Source organism: Camellia sinensis, chromosome 1 (assembly GCF_055761805.1).
Source record: "Camellia sinensis isolate YWXY chromosome 1, ASM5576180v1, whole genome shotgun sequence".
Lineage (NCBI taxonomy): Eukaryota > Viridiplantae > Streptophyta > Magnoliopsida > Ericales > Theaceae > Camellia > Camellia sinensis.
In genome coordinates, this window is record NC_138961.1 from 101505520 (window position 1) to 101520072 (window position 14553).

Consider the following 14553-nt stretch of genomic DNA (forward strand, 5'->3'; position numbering starts at 1 on the left):
AAGGAAGGGAGAGGTGGTTGGTTGGCTTTAGTGCCTGGGATGACAACTTGTGGTTAAAGGGTTGGTGCGGGTATGTCAATTGTTGTTTTTGCTTGGCTTTGGTTGGTAATTCACCAAGTTTTGATGGTGTGCTAGTAAGGGATTGGGTGGGCATATTGTCGCCAACCTAGTTAGGATCCTTTTTTTTTTTTTTTTTTTTTTCTCTTGATGTAATGAGTTCTTTGTTCATCAATAAATGTTTTATTTTGTCAATTTAAAAAAAATGGATTGGTGAGGGTAAATTTGAAATTATTTCCGGTGTTAAAAGAAATAACAAAATTGAAATTTAAAATTGAGGTTCTTGAAATAACTTCTTTATTTGTTTTTATTTTTTTTGGAACCACTCAAACTTTTTTTTTTTTTTAAAAAAAAAAAAATTTGCCAAGAAAAAAATGAATACAATGAATCTTTTCAAAATTTTCTATGCTTTTTTATTTTTGAAAACACAAGAAAACAATTTCCAAGGCCTTGCCAACAAAAATGCTAGATAGAGCACGTAATTAAAATACAAAGATATGTACATAAAAACGACTAAATATTCATCTTGGATATGTTGTGAATCACTCTTAAAATAAATTTCAACCACACATTCTCTCTTTTTTTTTTTGTTTTTTTTGTTTTTGTTTGTGTATGTGTTGCCACATAGCAAGTTCTAATTTCTTAATTATATATACGTCCAAATACGAAGTCATTTATATATGCTAACCACATAGAGCTGCAAAATTGAAAGGTCAGTTATTTCCAAGCAAGCTCGAAAATTTCTTGAAACCATATCCAAACTCTATATTGAGCTGCTATATATATGAGTCCATATCTCTCCTAGCATTTACAGATAGATAAGATGCATATATGCATTATGCTATGATATGCTGGTAATAACTACAAAATCTAATGCAACTACTAGATAGGTACAGAAGCTTTTGCATGGTTGGAATTGGATTCAGAGTCGTCCAGGGTTATCATCCCAGTCAAACTCACCAGAGGCAAACACTGACTTCAGGAATTCTTCATCATCTTGCTGCAAACAAAAATCAAAACCGAATTTCGGTGAGGAAATTTTCTAGGAATATCAAACTTCAAAATGAAATCTCAACATGTGGGAAACACTAGGAGAACCATGACTCCTTGACTTTAAGGGTAAGTTTGGCAACATTAATTGCAGTCAAAAAGTCCAAAAATTATACAAAAAAGTGAAAAATTCTCTTTTTTATATATTTTTTGCACCTTTTTTTCTTATAAAAATTCAAACTATCATCCCAAGCTTATTATTTTGTTTCACATCATATTTTAACAAAAAAAATTACTATTCCCAAACCAATAAATGAGGGTTGTTAAGCTGAAATCTCTTAGGGAGGGTCCGTGGGTCGGCCCATTAGCTCATTCCAATGGACTCTTTAGAGCCCAGCCCAAAACCAGGCATATAAAGTCTAATTTCATATGCAGGTACATCTCTCTCTTTTCTTTCTTTTTCTTTCTTTTTTTACAAAATAACTTTTTTATGTATGTGTGTATTTTTAATAAAAGAATAAAATTAAAATTGATAAATTAAATGAGTAGGATGCCAACTATAATATTAATAATTATATTGTCACCAGATTAATGATACATATAATTTCATAACATAACCATAATGTGTATTAATTTCACAATTCAATAAATAATGTTTATGTTTAATTTTTTTATGATTCAATATAAAAATCTAATTTTTTTAATGCATTTTAAAAAATTTTATTATAAATAAATTTTGAATTTAAAAAAGAAAAGAAAAGAAATTTGAATTAAAACTCAAATTAGGCTTATATGGCCAAGTTGGGCTTTGGACTTACCCGAAGTCAACGTTGGCTTTGAAAGATTTTTTAACCTATTCATCAGTCAAAACTCATGGTTTGGGTCTTATATTTATGTCTCAAAAATGTTAGAGAATCAAAAAAATTTTACCAAAAATTCTATCAAATGTTTCACATGAATGTGAGACTCACATGAAATCCACTTTGTGTGAGTCTCACACCCATGTGAGACATTTGGTAAAACTTTTGATATAATTTTTGAGATCTCTAATATTATCCTTAAATCCCAGCCGATTCCCATGACTTAGTTGAGATCATTTAAATTTATATTTTGTAAATGATTGGGAATTAAGATACAACAAAATGCCTACTTTAACAATATTGGTGTAATTAATCTAAAATCTAAAAAGATTTAGAGGAACCCCATTATGCAGTTTATTTATCAAGGGAAGGAGTTTCAAATCAAGTAGACACAAAACCTGCCTGACTAGGGTTCTGCTCAAATGATGGAACATATTTATCTGATTGACTCTTGACACTGCCAAAGTTTGAGACCATCTCACCACCACCAGGTTTCTGAATGAACTACTTTGGAGTAAAATGAAACATTCATATATAAAAAGTATATATATATATTCAATCAGCCATGATATTGATTATGGATTAATTAAGTGGGTACATGCCTGTCCAAGGGACTGCTGGTTCACTAGTGGGTTAGCTTCCACATGATATTGACTGAAAGAACCATCTTGCTGTTACACATTTAAAAACCAAAAAACAGAAAGAGAGATTATTGTATCACTTTATGCAGTCCGGGATAGAAAATATAAAGTTCCAAGAAGATTAACAAATTTTGTTCAGCTAGTAAAAGTAACAGAAGCTTTTTCCATACCTGAGTTGGAGATTGAATGTTGATTTGGTTCAAGAAATTAAAGCTAAGATCATCTTCTCCAAATGGTTGTATGAAAGAGTTGCTATCAAAGTCTGAGACATTATTCAACAGACCAAAGAAACGGTCACTTTCTCCTCGTTCATTCCCAAAACTGTTTTGTTGCACTAGAGGTGTGGGTGGCATTGGGGTCACTGAATTGTTTTCTTGTTGAATGGCACAATTAAATGTTGTTGGCGAGACTTGACCTTGGCTCTGAAACCCATTAGAAGTGATCACTCCTTGTGCCAAATGATCACCAAAATTGCCACTCAACAACGGCATAATAATCATACTTTCATTATTTTGTTTCCCATTCATCAAGAAATTGTTACTGTTATAATTTGTTGATGCCTCCCGACCCTTAAATCCTAATCCAACAAGCCTCCCATCACCAGCCATTTGGTATCCAGCATAATTATTTTTGTAGGAATTGCCATTGGGTTTAGGTTTAAGGTTCAAGTTATTAGAACTGTTGAAAGCCCCCATTTTTCCATAGCCTGTTACACCGATATCATTGTAGCCGTGAACTCCAGATGTAGTAGAATTGTAGTTCAACATGCCATTTTTAAAGCTCTGTGTCTGTGGTGCTAGTTGATTCTTTTGTTGGTACATTTCGAACAAATTTGGACCAGTCATGAGGCCAGTGCCACCTGAAGTATTTCCATGGAGCGACAAACTGGTTTGATGATTATAAGGACGTTTTACACTACCATTGCCAATGGTTGGTTTCTTCAAATTACCTTGATTGCATAGTAGAAGTGATTGGGTGCATCCGAATCGAGGCATGGAGAAGTTGGTAGATGAAGCTTCCTGGGTAGAACAACATGAAATATTATTGCCAAGGTTGGGAACTGGGACATACCCTCCATATCGCCGCTGCGATCTATTGAACATTGAGGAAGAAGGTTGTCCTGATGCGAAAGTTGATCGAAAGGTCCTTTCAACCATGTTCCTTTCAGTGGCAGATTGAATTTTATAGCTTGCTTCAGAAACTCGCTTCAAGAAAATTCGATACTTCTGCAAATTCATCATATTCATTCCATCATTTTTGAGTTTTGACAATGATTACTGCTACAAAGTACTAAGAACTACAATTATTTCACTCAGATCTTGCTTCTCATTGATCTCAGTCATTGGTTGTTGTTTTTTTTTTTTTTTGATCGGCAAAGAAAAATTTCATTAACAGCATGAAATTAAAGGTACAGGAAGATGACATGCATCGAGAGAGATTCGGAAAGTACAAGTTACCCCTACTACTGCTACTCGCATTCATACAACCAACCCCTTGGCCTCACGAAATTTTTTTTTTTAAAAAATAAAAATAAAAAGTTAAGAAGGACTTAACAAGAAGATAAAAAACATGAATCCCCGCAAAATCAAACCACACTGCCCAAATCCAAGCTGCTCCCCACGACCACCTGCTTACAAAATTTTTAAAATAAAACTAATCATTCCCAAAGCCCACACCACCCAAACACACTCTTTCCAACAACCCACGCCTGCAGACCTGCTCCTGACCAGCCTTCTCCCACGCCTAAAGAACTCTTAGCTGACCTGCTCCTGACCAGCCTTCACCCACGCCTGAAGAACTCCTTTCCCCAGCCTTCTCCCACGTCTGACATCTCCATTGCCGGAACTGCCCCGATCTGCTGTGCTGCTATTCGAGCTCTACAGCCGGAGCTCCCACTCCGAAGCACTGCTCCCTTTGCAGTACATCACCCACGCTTGACATTTCTCCCAATCTGCTATGCTGCTACTCGAGCTCTACGGCCGGAAACTCCCACCCCCATAGCACTGCATCCTTTGCAGTACATCACCCATGATCTGCTGTTCTACTACTCGCACTCTTATGGCCGGAACTCCCACGCCGGACTTCACCCACTCCGGACTCCCCCAAGAACAAACACCCTCTCTAGAGATTGCCGAACACCAGAGCTACATTAGAATGACAGAGCCGAACGAATGAAGCTCCAAAACAGATTTGGATCAACCCTTTATTCGGCCCAACACCGACCTCCACAGATCTGACTGGAATCCACCCCTCAAACTCCCACTTGCGTAGAAGCGCACGAATGAAGTTCCAAAACAAAACCAACCCACCCATAATCAAGGCGCCTACCATGGCGGAAACCCCCCAAGGCTGAAACCCACCCCAAACACCCAAGAGAACTGAAAAAGAAAAGGAAAAACAATGGGGATTCAAGTTTATTAAGACGGAAAACAACGATCACGCACGAAAGAGGTGAGGCCAGCCGACCGCCATCGCCAAAGGCGACGGCCGGCTGGCCAACAGCGAGACCCGGGGTGGAGGTTTAGAAAGAGAGAGGTTTTTTGGAGAGAGAGAGAGAAGAAGTCAGTCATTGGTTGTTGTTGTCGTAACGGTTGCAATGGCGCGATTGTAGTTGCAGATGTAAAGTACATAGCGTAACGGTTGCGGTAATCAGAACCGTAATTTTTTTTTTCGCACAATTTTTAAAAAAAATTACCAATACACATAAATTATTTATTTATTTATTTATTTTTAAAGATTCACATTTATTGGGGTTTAAAATAGATTTTGATCAATTTTTGTTAGTTTTTAAGTATGATACAATATATTTCATATTTTTAAATCACTATAAAAGGAGCTTTTAATTTTATTTCAATAGTTAATAAGATTTAAACAATTGTTTTAAATATTTACAAATTTTTTTGACCAACACCTCAACTAAATAAAAAATATTCACAATTATTAATAGAATAACACATTCCTTTTACTTGGTATTTTACCCATAAGGCTGTATGCGTTAATATAGATTTACACTAACCTTTCCAATTAACACAAACATTCCCACTTTATAGCTAGTTAAATAAAATTATTTACAATTAAGTATTAAATGAAATGAATATAAAAATAAAAATTGTGCCATAAACAAAAATTATTTTTGAGCTACTGATTTTATTTATTTTTTAAAAGACATTTTTTAGACAACATATTACAATAGAAAATAAAAAATATTTATAATTAAATATTAAATAAAATGATTATAAAAATAAATACAACCACTGTTTATATATTTTTTATTTTATATGTTAATGTAATGAAATAAAAATTAAAAAATAAATTATAAATAAGAAAAATTCATATAAGATTTTTTATTTTATTTTATTTTTGGTTTGAATCACTTAAATATTTATTCTTTTCTTGTAAGCTTATTTATTTATTTATTTATTTTGAAAAGGAAACTATTCAAAATATTATAAAAAAGTGTAATGGACCGTTACGGTACTGGTACGACCGTTACGTAACACCGTCACGATTGGTCCATTTGGAAGTTAAGAAATAACTGTATATTTAATGGAATTCAGCCTAGTGGGTTTGAGTTATGTGAGATTATTACGATCAGATTTGCTCTCTGGATTAAAGCTTCATTATAGGGGATTATGTGCTCTATCATGGACTTAATCGACAATCTAGATCAGATTAAGGATTGTAGTTGAGGGCTGCTAGCTAGTTTAGTATCTTGGCCTACCACCATCTGGTGTGTATGGATTGTTATTATCTGGTTTGTATGGCAACATGTTGGTGCTTTGGTCTGCTGCCTCATTTTGTCAACTATTGTATGCAGTTTAGCTGTTATGGAGTTAGTTGTGGTTGCTGTTAAGGTGTTTATTGTGATATTCCTGTTCCGTAATATTTTAATTGGTCCTTAATATGAGTATGATTATGTGTTTAACATGATTGTGTGTGCTATTATGTGAAAATATGTGGTTTTGAATTTTTATCTGTTCACCGTAGGAATATCTGTTTGATTATCTACTTTGGAAATTAAATTGAAGGCCTTATCGGCCACGGAAACCGAAATTGATTATGCCATTGTGATTAACGTAATTTTTGGAGCCTATAATTTAATTAGAAATTGATTCGGATCAGATTAAATTGATTTAGTTAATGGCATAGTGTTCAAATTATTTAATATTATAATTTTGGTTAGTGGACTTTTACTTATAGGGCCTTATACACTCTCCTTTATTTCTTTGGAACTCAAAAATCTGAGTTATACAATTGTGAGAGAGAGAGAGAGAGAGAGAGGGTCGGCCATAGAGAGAGAAAGGGGGAGAAATTGTGCAATTTTGGCTCAAAGCTTGGAACCTTGAAGATTTCCCAAGAATTTGCTATAGATTGTGAGAATCAAAGCTCCTAGGTGAGTATTTCATGGATTCTAGTTTGTAATTTTGTGTATACAAGCTAGTTGGGTAATCAAGAGTAAGAATTGAAATGAAATTGAGTTATTATGTTGAATTGAAGGTCAATGTATGCATGCATGTGTGTAATTGCTTTGAATATTGCATGTTTGAGCACAAAGGGTATGATCCATGTAAGTTTGTAGTTGAAGCTCATGTTTTGATCACCTCTTCATCTTCTAAGTTGAGAGTAAGGGTTATATAGCACATGCATGTACAATTCATGAGAATATGAGCTTCAATGCATGAATTTGTTATGTTAGAATGAGTTTGATGAAAGATTGGGACATGCATGTGATTTATTTGTGAAATTGAGCTTCATTGGGTTGTAATTTGGGGTTTATACCATATTAGTACAAGTGTATTTGAAGTTTGAGCTATTGCATGCAAGAAATGTTAGTTGAATGTCGAATTGGAACTTAAGAACACGTTCTGGAAAACCCAGAAAATTTGATGTCCGCTAGAGCGGGGAAACTGCAGCTCGAGCGTGAATTTCGTGCTCCCAGTATTTTTGCAGACTTGGATGTCCGCTCGAGCGGGTAAGTGCACGCTCGAGCGGGGAACTATTTAGACAGACCTTCAACTCGAGCGCCAGATCTCACGCTCAAGCGTAATTTTGATGCATCCAGCACTTTTTGCAGATATGGTGTCCGCTTGAGCAGGGTAATTTCATGCTCGAGCGGGGAGCCATGTAGTGAGGCCTTCCGCTCGAGCGCTAGAGTTCGTGATCGAGCGTAAATTTGACATATCCAGTACTTTTGCAGGCCTCAAGGGTCCGCTTGAGTGGGGACCCTGTTTTCTGAAATTTTAAAAAGGACATTCTGTGTTTCATTTTCTATTCTCTTTCACTTCTAAGTACTCTTAAGCATGCATTGAGCATTGTACTTGAGTTAAAGAGATAAGAATGAAGCCTAAAGAGGAAAATGTGAATTTAGAACGGATTGAATTGTTTGTGACGCTTTTGTGTTTATGAAATGTGTAGGGTCGAGCTCCAGGGCAAACCAACCAACCTATCACTGTGAGTAATATTGATATTTTGAAATTGTCATTTGTCCAATTGCTTATTTCCTTATAAGGCTTATAAGTTTGCTAATTTGAATCACGGACAAATGTTTGATATGAATGGGCCAGAGGCCAGTTTGACATGAATGAATGGGCCAGAGGCCAGTTTGACATCAAAGAATGGGCCAGAGGCCAATTTGACGTGAATGGATGGGCCAGTGGCCAGCTTGACATGAATGGAAGATAAATGGGCCAAAGGCCAGTATGTTTGGAACCACTGTCACTTGACTTAAATTGTGTATGTATATATGTTAAATAGAAATGTGAATTGGGCCCAAGGCCGTTTGAAGCATGTTGTTCTACGTACCGTTTGTATAACTCCTTTATTTGATATTGTTCAGTGAGCTATCGCTCACGCTCATTCATGTGTTTGTAGGTGAGCCAAGAGAAATCCAGACCCAGCCCTAGTGATATTTATGCGGAACAACAAAGGTTTTGAAGAGTCAGCCCTCGCGTCTCACGCATGAGACCCGTTTTCGCCTTTTTGTCATTTTGTTTCATGTTGTCATGTTAGCGAAGCCTTTGAACATGTCTGTATATAGTTTTCATGAGTTGACTTAGACTTATATGATCCTGTATGTACAGAACCTTGTGTGGTACATATTTTGTGGTGAGTTATTAATGTACATATGTATGGTTTGTTATGATGTGCCATGTAAGCACAGCTCTATGGACAAAGTTTTAAATTGCTTCCGTTTGGCCCCCGTTAACTCTGTTAAAATACGTTTGGTTTGGTTCGAGGCCGTAGGTAATCTCATGATTACTGGCCAGTTATGTCCTTAACCCACGGGGGTGGGTTCGGGTCATGACATTTATGGGGTGTGTTCTGTACTATTGCCCCTCTATTTTGTTGGATCTTTGCCAACCTTGGACCTGAGTTAGCATGTGTGTTCCTCTTAGTGCCAACCTAGTTAGGATTATAATGAATCACTTTGATACTTCTTGTTTCTTGCCTTTTTTTATTCAAGTAATCTTCACACTTATTATGGTTTTTCTTCTTCATCAATGCAGTTCCTTCATTTACTGATAAAAAAAAAAGAACGTACCACCGAAACGGCCGTTACAAATATGAATTTCTGTTATACTGCTATAGTGGCCGTAACAAGTGGTGGTAAGCACCACAACTATTATGTAACTGCGTTACATAACAGTTGTGGCTGCTTTTTAAAATCTTGGCTGCAGTGGATAAAGTTTTCTAGTATCTCCAATTGTCTAGGTTTTTTTATTTTCCATCTTTATAAAAACACGCAAAAGTACCTACATTGTTTATTTAACTACTTATTTATAGTATTTTTGGTACTTGAAAGATTATGCATCCAATTTCAAGTATATGAAGTAATTTTGGTAACAAGGGATGGCCATTTATTTGCAATTTAGTGTTTCATGAGCAAAGAAGCACAAGTTCTGGTGTGTGTGTGTAGATCATCCATATTCTAATGTTACTAAGTTTCATATCTTAAGCTTGTAGATTGACATGTTAAAATAGAAATGTTTGAGGTAAGTTAAATTTTCTAGACCGTTTTGCTTCTTGATTTTTAGTTTATTACAAAAGAAGCAAGATTGTATATTAATATAGATTCAAGAGATGACAAACTGAGTTATATATAAAAGATAAATCATTTGTAACGAAATATAACAAACCTGTAAATGACTGGCAACATTTTCTCTAGTTAATCCTGGCACATTCATGAGCTCAAGAATTTTCTTTGGAACAGCCCCTGGATATTATTAAAAGAAAAAAAAATAGAAAAAGAAAAGAAAAAAAAAGAAAAAACAATCAGGAAGGGTATCATTATAAAGTAAATGGGAGAGCTATGAATATACAAGTCAAGATTAAAGAATTAGAAAAATTAGCTAGAGAAATCTCTTACTTTCAAGGCCTATGCTTCTAATGGCTTCCAAGAACTGGCTGTGGAGTGCATTTGTCCAGACAACCTTTGCCTTCTTCGGGGTAGAACAATTGTCCTTGTTTTCTCTCTTGTCAGAATTGTTTGTGTCCTTTGTCGTGGTTTTTCTCTTAGACTCCTTTGTGCTTTTCCTATACTCATTTGCAGACGACGTAGACTCTACATCATCATTAGAACCTTTGTCAGTTTGGGATGTTTCTTGAACTGACATTTCTTCGTCACTCCCAATTTCCTCGATAATGGTTTTGCCTTTCTTCTTTGCAACTGTATATTGCCATAAATTTTTCAAGTCATCTCGGGCAATCGGTTTTACTATGAAAAATGCACCCCCGCTTTGTAACCCCTTTAATATGATACTGTCTTTGTTATCAACCGACATAACTGCATTAGGAAAAAATTTGGCCACAACCCAACAAAAGCTTATTATATACTAAACAAAATCTGCAAATGTTTAAGTTACAATTATGTATCCCAATGGAGTATATACGAAAAAGTTTCCTTTTTTTTTTTGACCGACAAATGTTAGTTGTTAGATTAGCACCTATGAGAGAAAATCTTCTCACTCTTGGCAAAACACCTAAGTGCTTGTACTCCCTTAATTCAACCCCTCTAAGAGGAATTGAACTCATGACCTCCTTAGGACTAAGCCTTAATAAAGACATGGTGGCCATACAAAAAAGTTCTCTTATTGATTGTGTTGAGGTGTGGTGATGTGATACTGGTGGTTTTGTCACATATTTGCTATTAAAAATCTTTTTAATTTTATCCCAAGAAGTGAAAACAGCTACATAGCCGCTATGAATTAATGGAAAAGAAATTAAAGTATGACAGTAAAAGTGTCTTTGTTCCTCTTGTTAGGATCCAATATAGAAAATGATTGATAGCCAAAAAGGCTTGACAAATTGGGGGGCCAAAAAAAAAAAAAATAGTCAACTCTATTGGATCATCAATTTCAATACAACAATGCGAAAGTTGTAATTTCTTTTTTTCAATAGTAATAGTTTAAAATGATATATATATATATATATATTTATCATCAAAATAAAATTTTATTGATAATGAAAAAAGTATAAGATAAGGACTTGACTGAATTGCATCATAGCTCAATAATACATATCAACTAGGTTGGCACTTACAGTTTAAAATGATACTTACAAACTACAGGTAGCTTGAACTCTTCATGAATTTGCCTTTGTAACTCGAATCCATTCATGTCTGGCATATGCACATCCGTTATTACAAGGTCAAAGGAGCCACCCCTAATTCTTAGGGTACACAAAGCTTCAATTGGATGTTTGACTGTCACAACTGAGATTAGAGCACAAGAACGATTTGGTAAGTGAGATAAACTAAGAAGTAAATCTTGTGTTAGAACTTCCTAGAACCAAAAATATGAAATGCATACACTCCTTATAAACTCGTATAAATAAGATGAAATGAACAATAATAGGTCATAGACAATCAACATAAATATAGATCATTTGAAATTACACATAAGTCACGGATTTGAGTTGCATGTACATAAATCCTCTCCAATTGTAGTAATAAATTATTTTGATGAAATTGTATATAAAAAAAAAAGTCCAATGAATTAATGTATACAGCCGACAATCAAATTGACTGTTAGATCCAATTTTATGAGGAACTCATAATTAATTTAGTAATAAGCAAGCAACAAGTTTTCATTTTATTTCAATTGCTGAATGGGGAAATAGATCTGTTTGCCAATAAATTTTTAAGGCACTAAAGAAAATAAACATGTAAGGAAAAATGGAGAAATAGTGGAAAGAAACAATATATATATATATATATATGGAGAGAGAGAGAGAGAGAGAGAGAGAGATGCCATTAAAAAGGAGAGCAAATCTTTTTTTTGGTCCACGGGACATAAAATGGAGAAGATGAACCACCTTTTTTTTATTTATTTAATTTTTAATCTCCAAAAGTATTAGCCATAGACATCCCAACTCTATACCTTGTGATAAATTCTCACTTCAACTTCTTATGCGAAAAGTGGGTTGAAAGAAAATGAAGAAATCTGTAGGAGGGAAAAAAAAAAAAAGAAGAAGAAGAAGAAAATGCAAACAAAGCTTTTTGAAATCACTAACATTTAAAAGATCCCTTAAACATTAGTTAACAAAAACACTCACAAAATATATATATTAGTACCTTGATAATTCCATGATTTAAGTATAGCAGCAACAATGGAAAGACATGTGGTATCATCATCCACAACCAAGATGCTGATTGATCGAAAAGAAGTACTAGTCTGAGATGATTGGCTTGATGTAACCATCTCATCAGCCATGTTTAATTAGAAGTTTAAGTACTCAAAATGGTGCATGGAGGGAGAGAGAGAGAGAGAGAGAGAGAGAGACAATGGAGGAGCTAAACAACTTCTGGTACACAAAAGAAAAAGATGAAATTCAATGTTGAAGATGAAGAAAATGACACCAAGTGTCCTGAATAGATTTAGGGCAAGAGAGGGAGAGAAAGACAAATAGATTTAAAGAAAAACAAAAAGTTGAGATATTATTTTCTGTCTCTATTTTAAATTTTCCATCATTTCAAAACCAATTTTGTGTTCATACAAAACTACTTACACACTATACAACCTGTGAAAGACAGTAGATGCGCGTCCGCCCCTTGAATTTTAATGTCATTAATGTAAAAAACTAGAGCAGTATTATTAACATTTATATGCCAAATAATAATAAATGGATTTACATGGAATACTTTCTTTGGAAAATCACATGATCTATCATATCTTTTAATTTAATGTCTATTTCTATGTTTCTCCTTTCCACATTAGGAGTTCTTTTAAAAAAAAAAAATCACAATTTTTTGGCTTCTAATTGTTAATAGAAAGGCAACAAGCATCCATAGTTTACTTAAATTTGTAAAAAATATCACTTAATAAAAAGTTCTCGTTCTAAAATTTTGTTTGGAGATATATTTGACAGGTTGAGATGAGCTAAATATTTGGCCAGCCATGCCTTCTTCCAAGATGGTGGATGAATCAAATATGTGAGTTAGAATCTATGAATTGCAAGATTCATAATGCTCAAATTTATGAGTTCAACATTATGCTTGCTAGCTATTCTTTGGATACTGTCCTTTTTAAATTATTATTTTAATGACTAAAGACTGTAGTACTAGTGCAAAGAAAATTGTGTTTTTCTCTAGTTGGAACTACTATTGTTTAATTATCTTTTAGCTAATAGCAACTTCTATTTAAAACAAGCATTTTAGTTCTAAATCTTTGGCTATATCCTAAATATTTCTACAATCTTTCTTGTCTCCATTAGTAATATAATCAGCCCTTGAAGTAAAGAGACAAGCATGTTAGTATTTAAAGGTTTTGTCAGGCTTTTAATAGTCATTGTCTTCTTTTCCTCATCTTTGCACTTAATTTGTTAAATATGATCATAGATTTGTAATCCCAAAAATTGATGAGTAATTAAATTGTTTTCATAACTAACATATTCAGAGCATTTACTAAATTTAACAAGGTCGTCGTTATATGGAATACGACGTGTACGGAATGTCCGAAATAATGGTGAAACCTTGTATTGTGAAATTCTGCAATATCACACGTGTCATGAATTTATCGTTATTATAGATTTTCTTGGTGCAAACGATAGAAACTTCTCAATCATGTAAAGTTGACTTCTGTTGCCGAGATATTTATTAGTCGTTGATCAATTTTCTAGTGCAAGACGTGAGATACAAAAAAAAAAAAAAAAAAAAAAAAAAAGGTAAAATGCCCAAAATATCATTTCTCTTCATTTACAAAGCTTCCAGTTTTATTCATAAAAAGAAAAAATGTACACAATTTTATTCTTAATTTTTTGTTTTTTTTTAGAAAAGGAAACACTTTCTTAAATTTCTTGGTAATTTTCATCAAATTGTAGATAGCAAAGAGGGTGATGTCAAATTTCTTATCACCTACAATTCCATGTATACAATGGAAGAAGATTCAAAAACTCAATATTTGTGCAGGGAAATGTGCCATAATAACATGACCAACATCACAATAGAAGATTCATGAAGGTCAAGTGTAGGAAGAACACTTGTCATCATGGGCTAGTGGAAATTCATGTATTCTTTTCGAATAAGCCATCCACAGAGATAATGTTGGTATCTCAATAATAAATGAAAGGTTTATCCCCTTATCTCTTTATTAGTTACTAAGTAATCAATTCATTTAATTTTTGTACAAATAAAGAATAATGATTCATATCTCTGATTTTGCTCTTCCAATTTCATCTCTAATGATGTGGAATTAAGAAGGTTAAAGATGAGAGAGAGAGGAGTGTGAGAACATTTAACATGGGAGTGGACCACTTCATTAGAAGTGGAATTGAAGAGACAAAATTAGGACAATGTAGCACCACTCACAAATAAATTGATAAAGGGAAAGCTGCTTTGGAATTGACCTTATCCCAATATTTATGTTCACACAATCTGCATATGAAAAAGGGTTAACAAATTTCTTCTCATCTTTTAAAACGAATAGTTGACTTGTGTGAAATACGGGATTGAGCAAAATAAATAAATAAAAATATAATATCTCGTAAATTTTAATTGAATTATTAATCAC

General features: G+C 34.0%; 1 protein-coding gene across 1 annotated transcript; it reads right to left on the reverse strand.

The window, feature by feature from the left end:
- Positions 1 to 979: 979 nt before the first annotated feature.
- On the reverse strand, positions 980 to 12258 carry LOC114306617 (uncharacterized). Its single transcript, XM_082907543.1, has 9 exons — positions 12120 to 12258; positions 12037 to 12053; positions 11106 to 11328; positions 9915 to 10331; positions 9685 to 9761; positions 2719 to 3774; positions 2510 to 2578; positions 2310 to 2411; positions 980 to 1057 (listed from the first exon to the last, which is right to left on the reverse strand). Exons 1-9 carry the CDS (start codon positions 12256 to 12258, stop codon positions 980 to 982), a joined length of 2178 nt encoding a protein of 725 aa, XP_082763669.1.
- Between the last annotated feature and the right edge of the window lie 2295 nt (positions 12259 to 14553).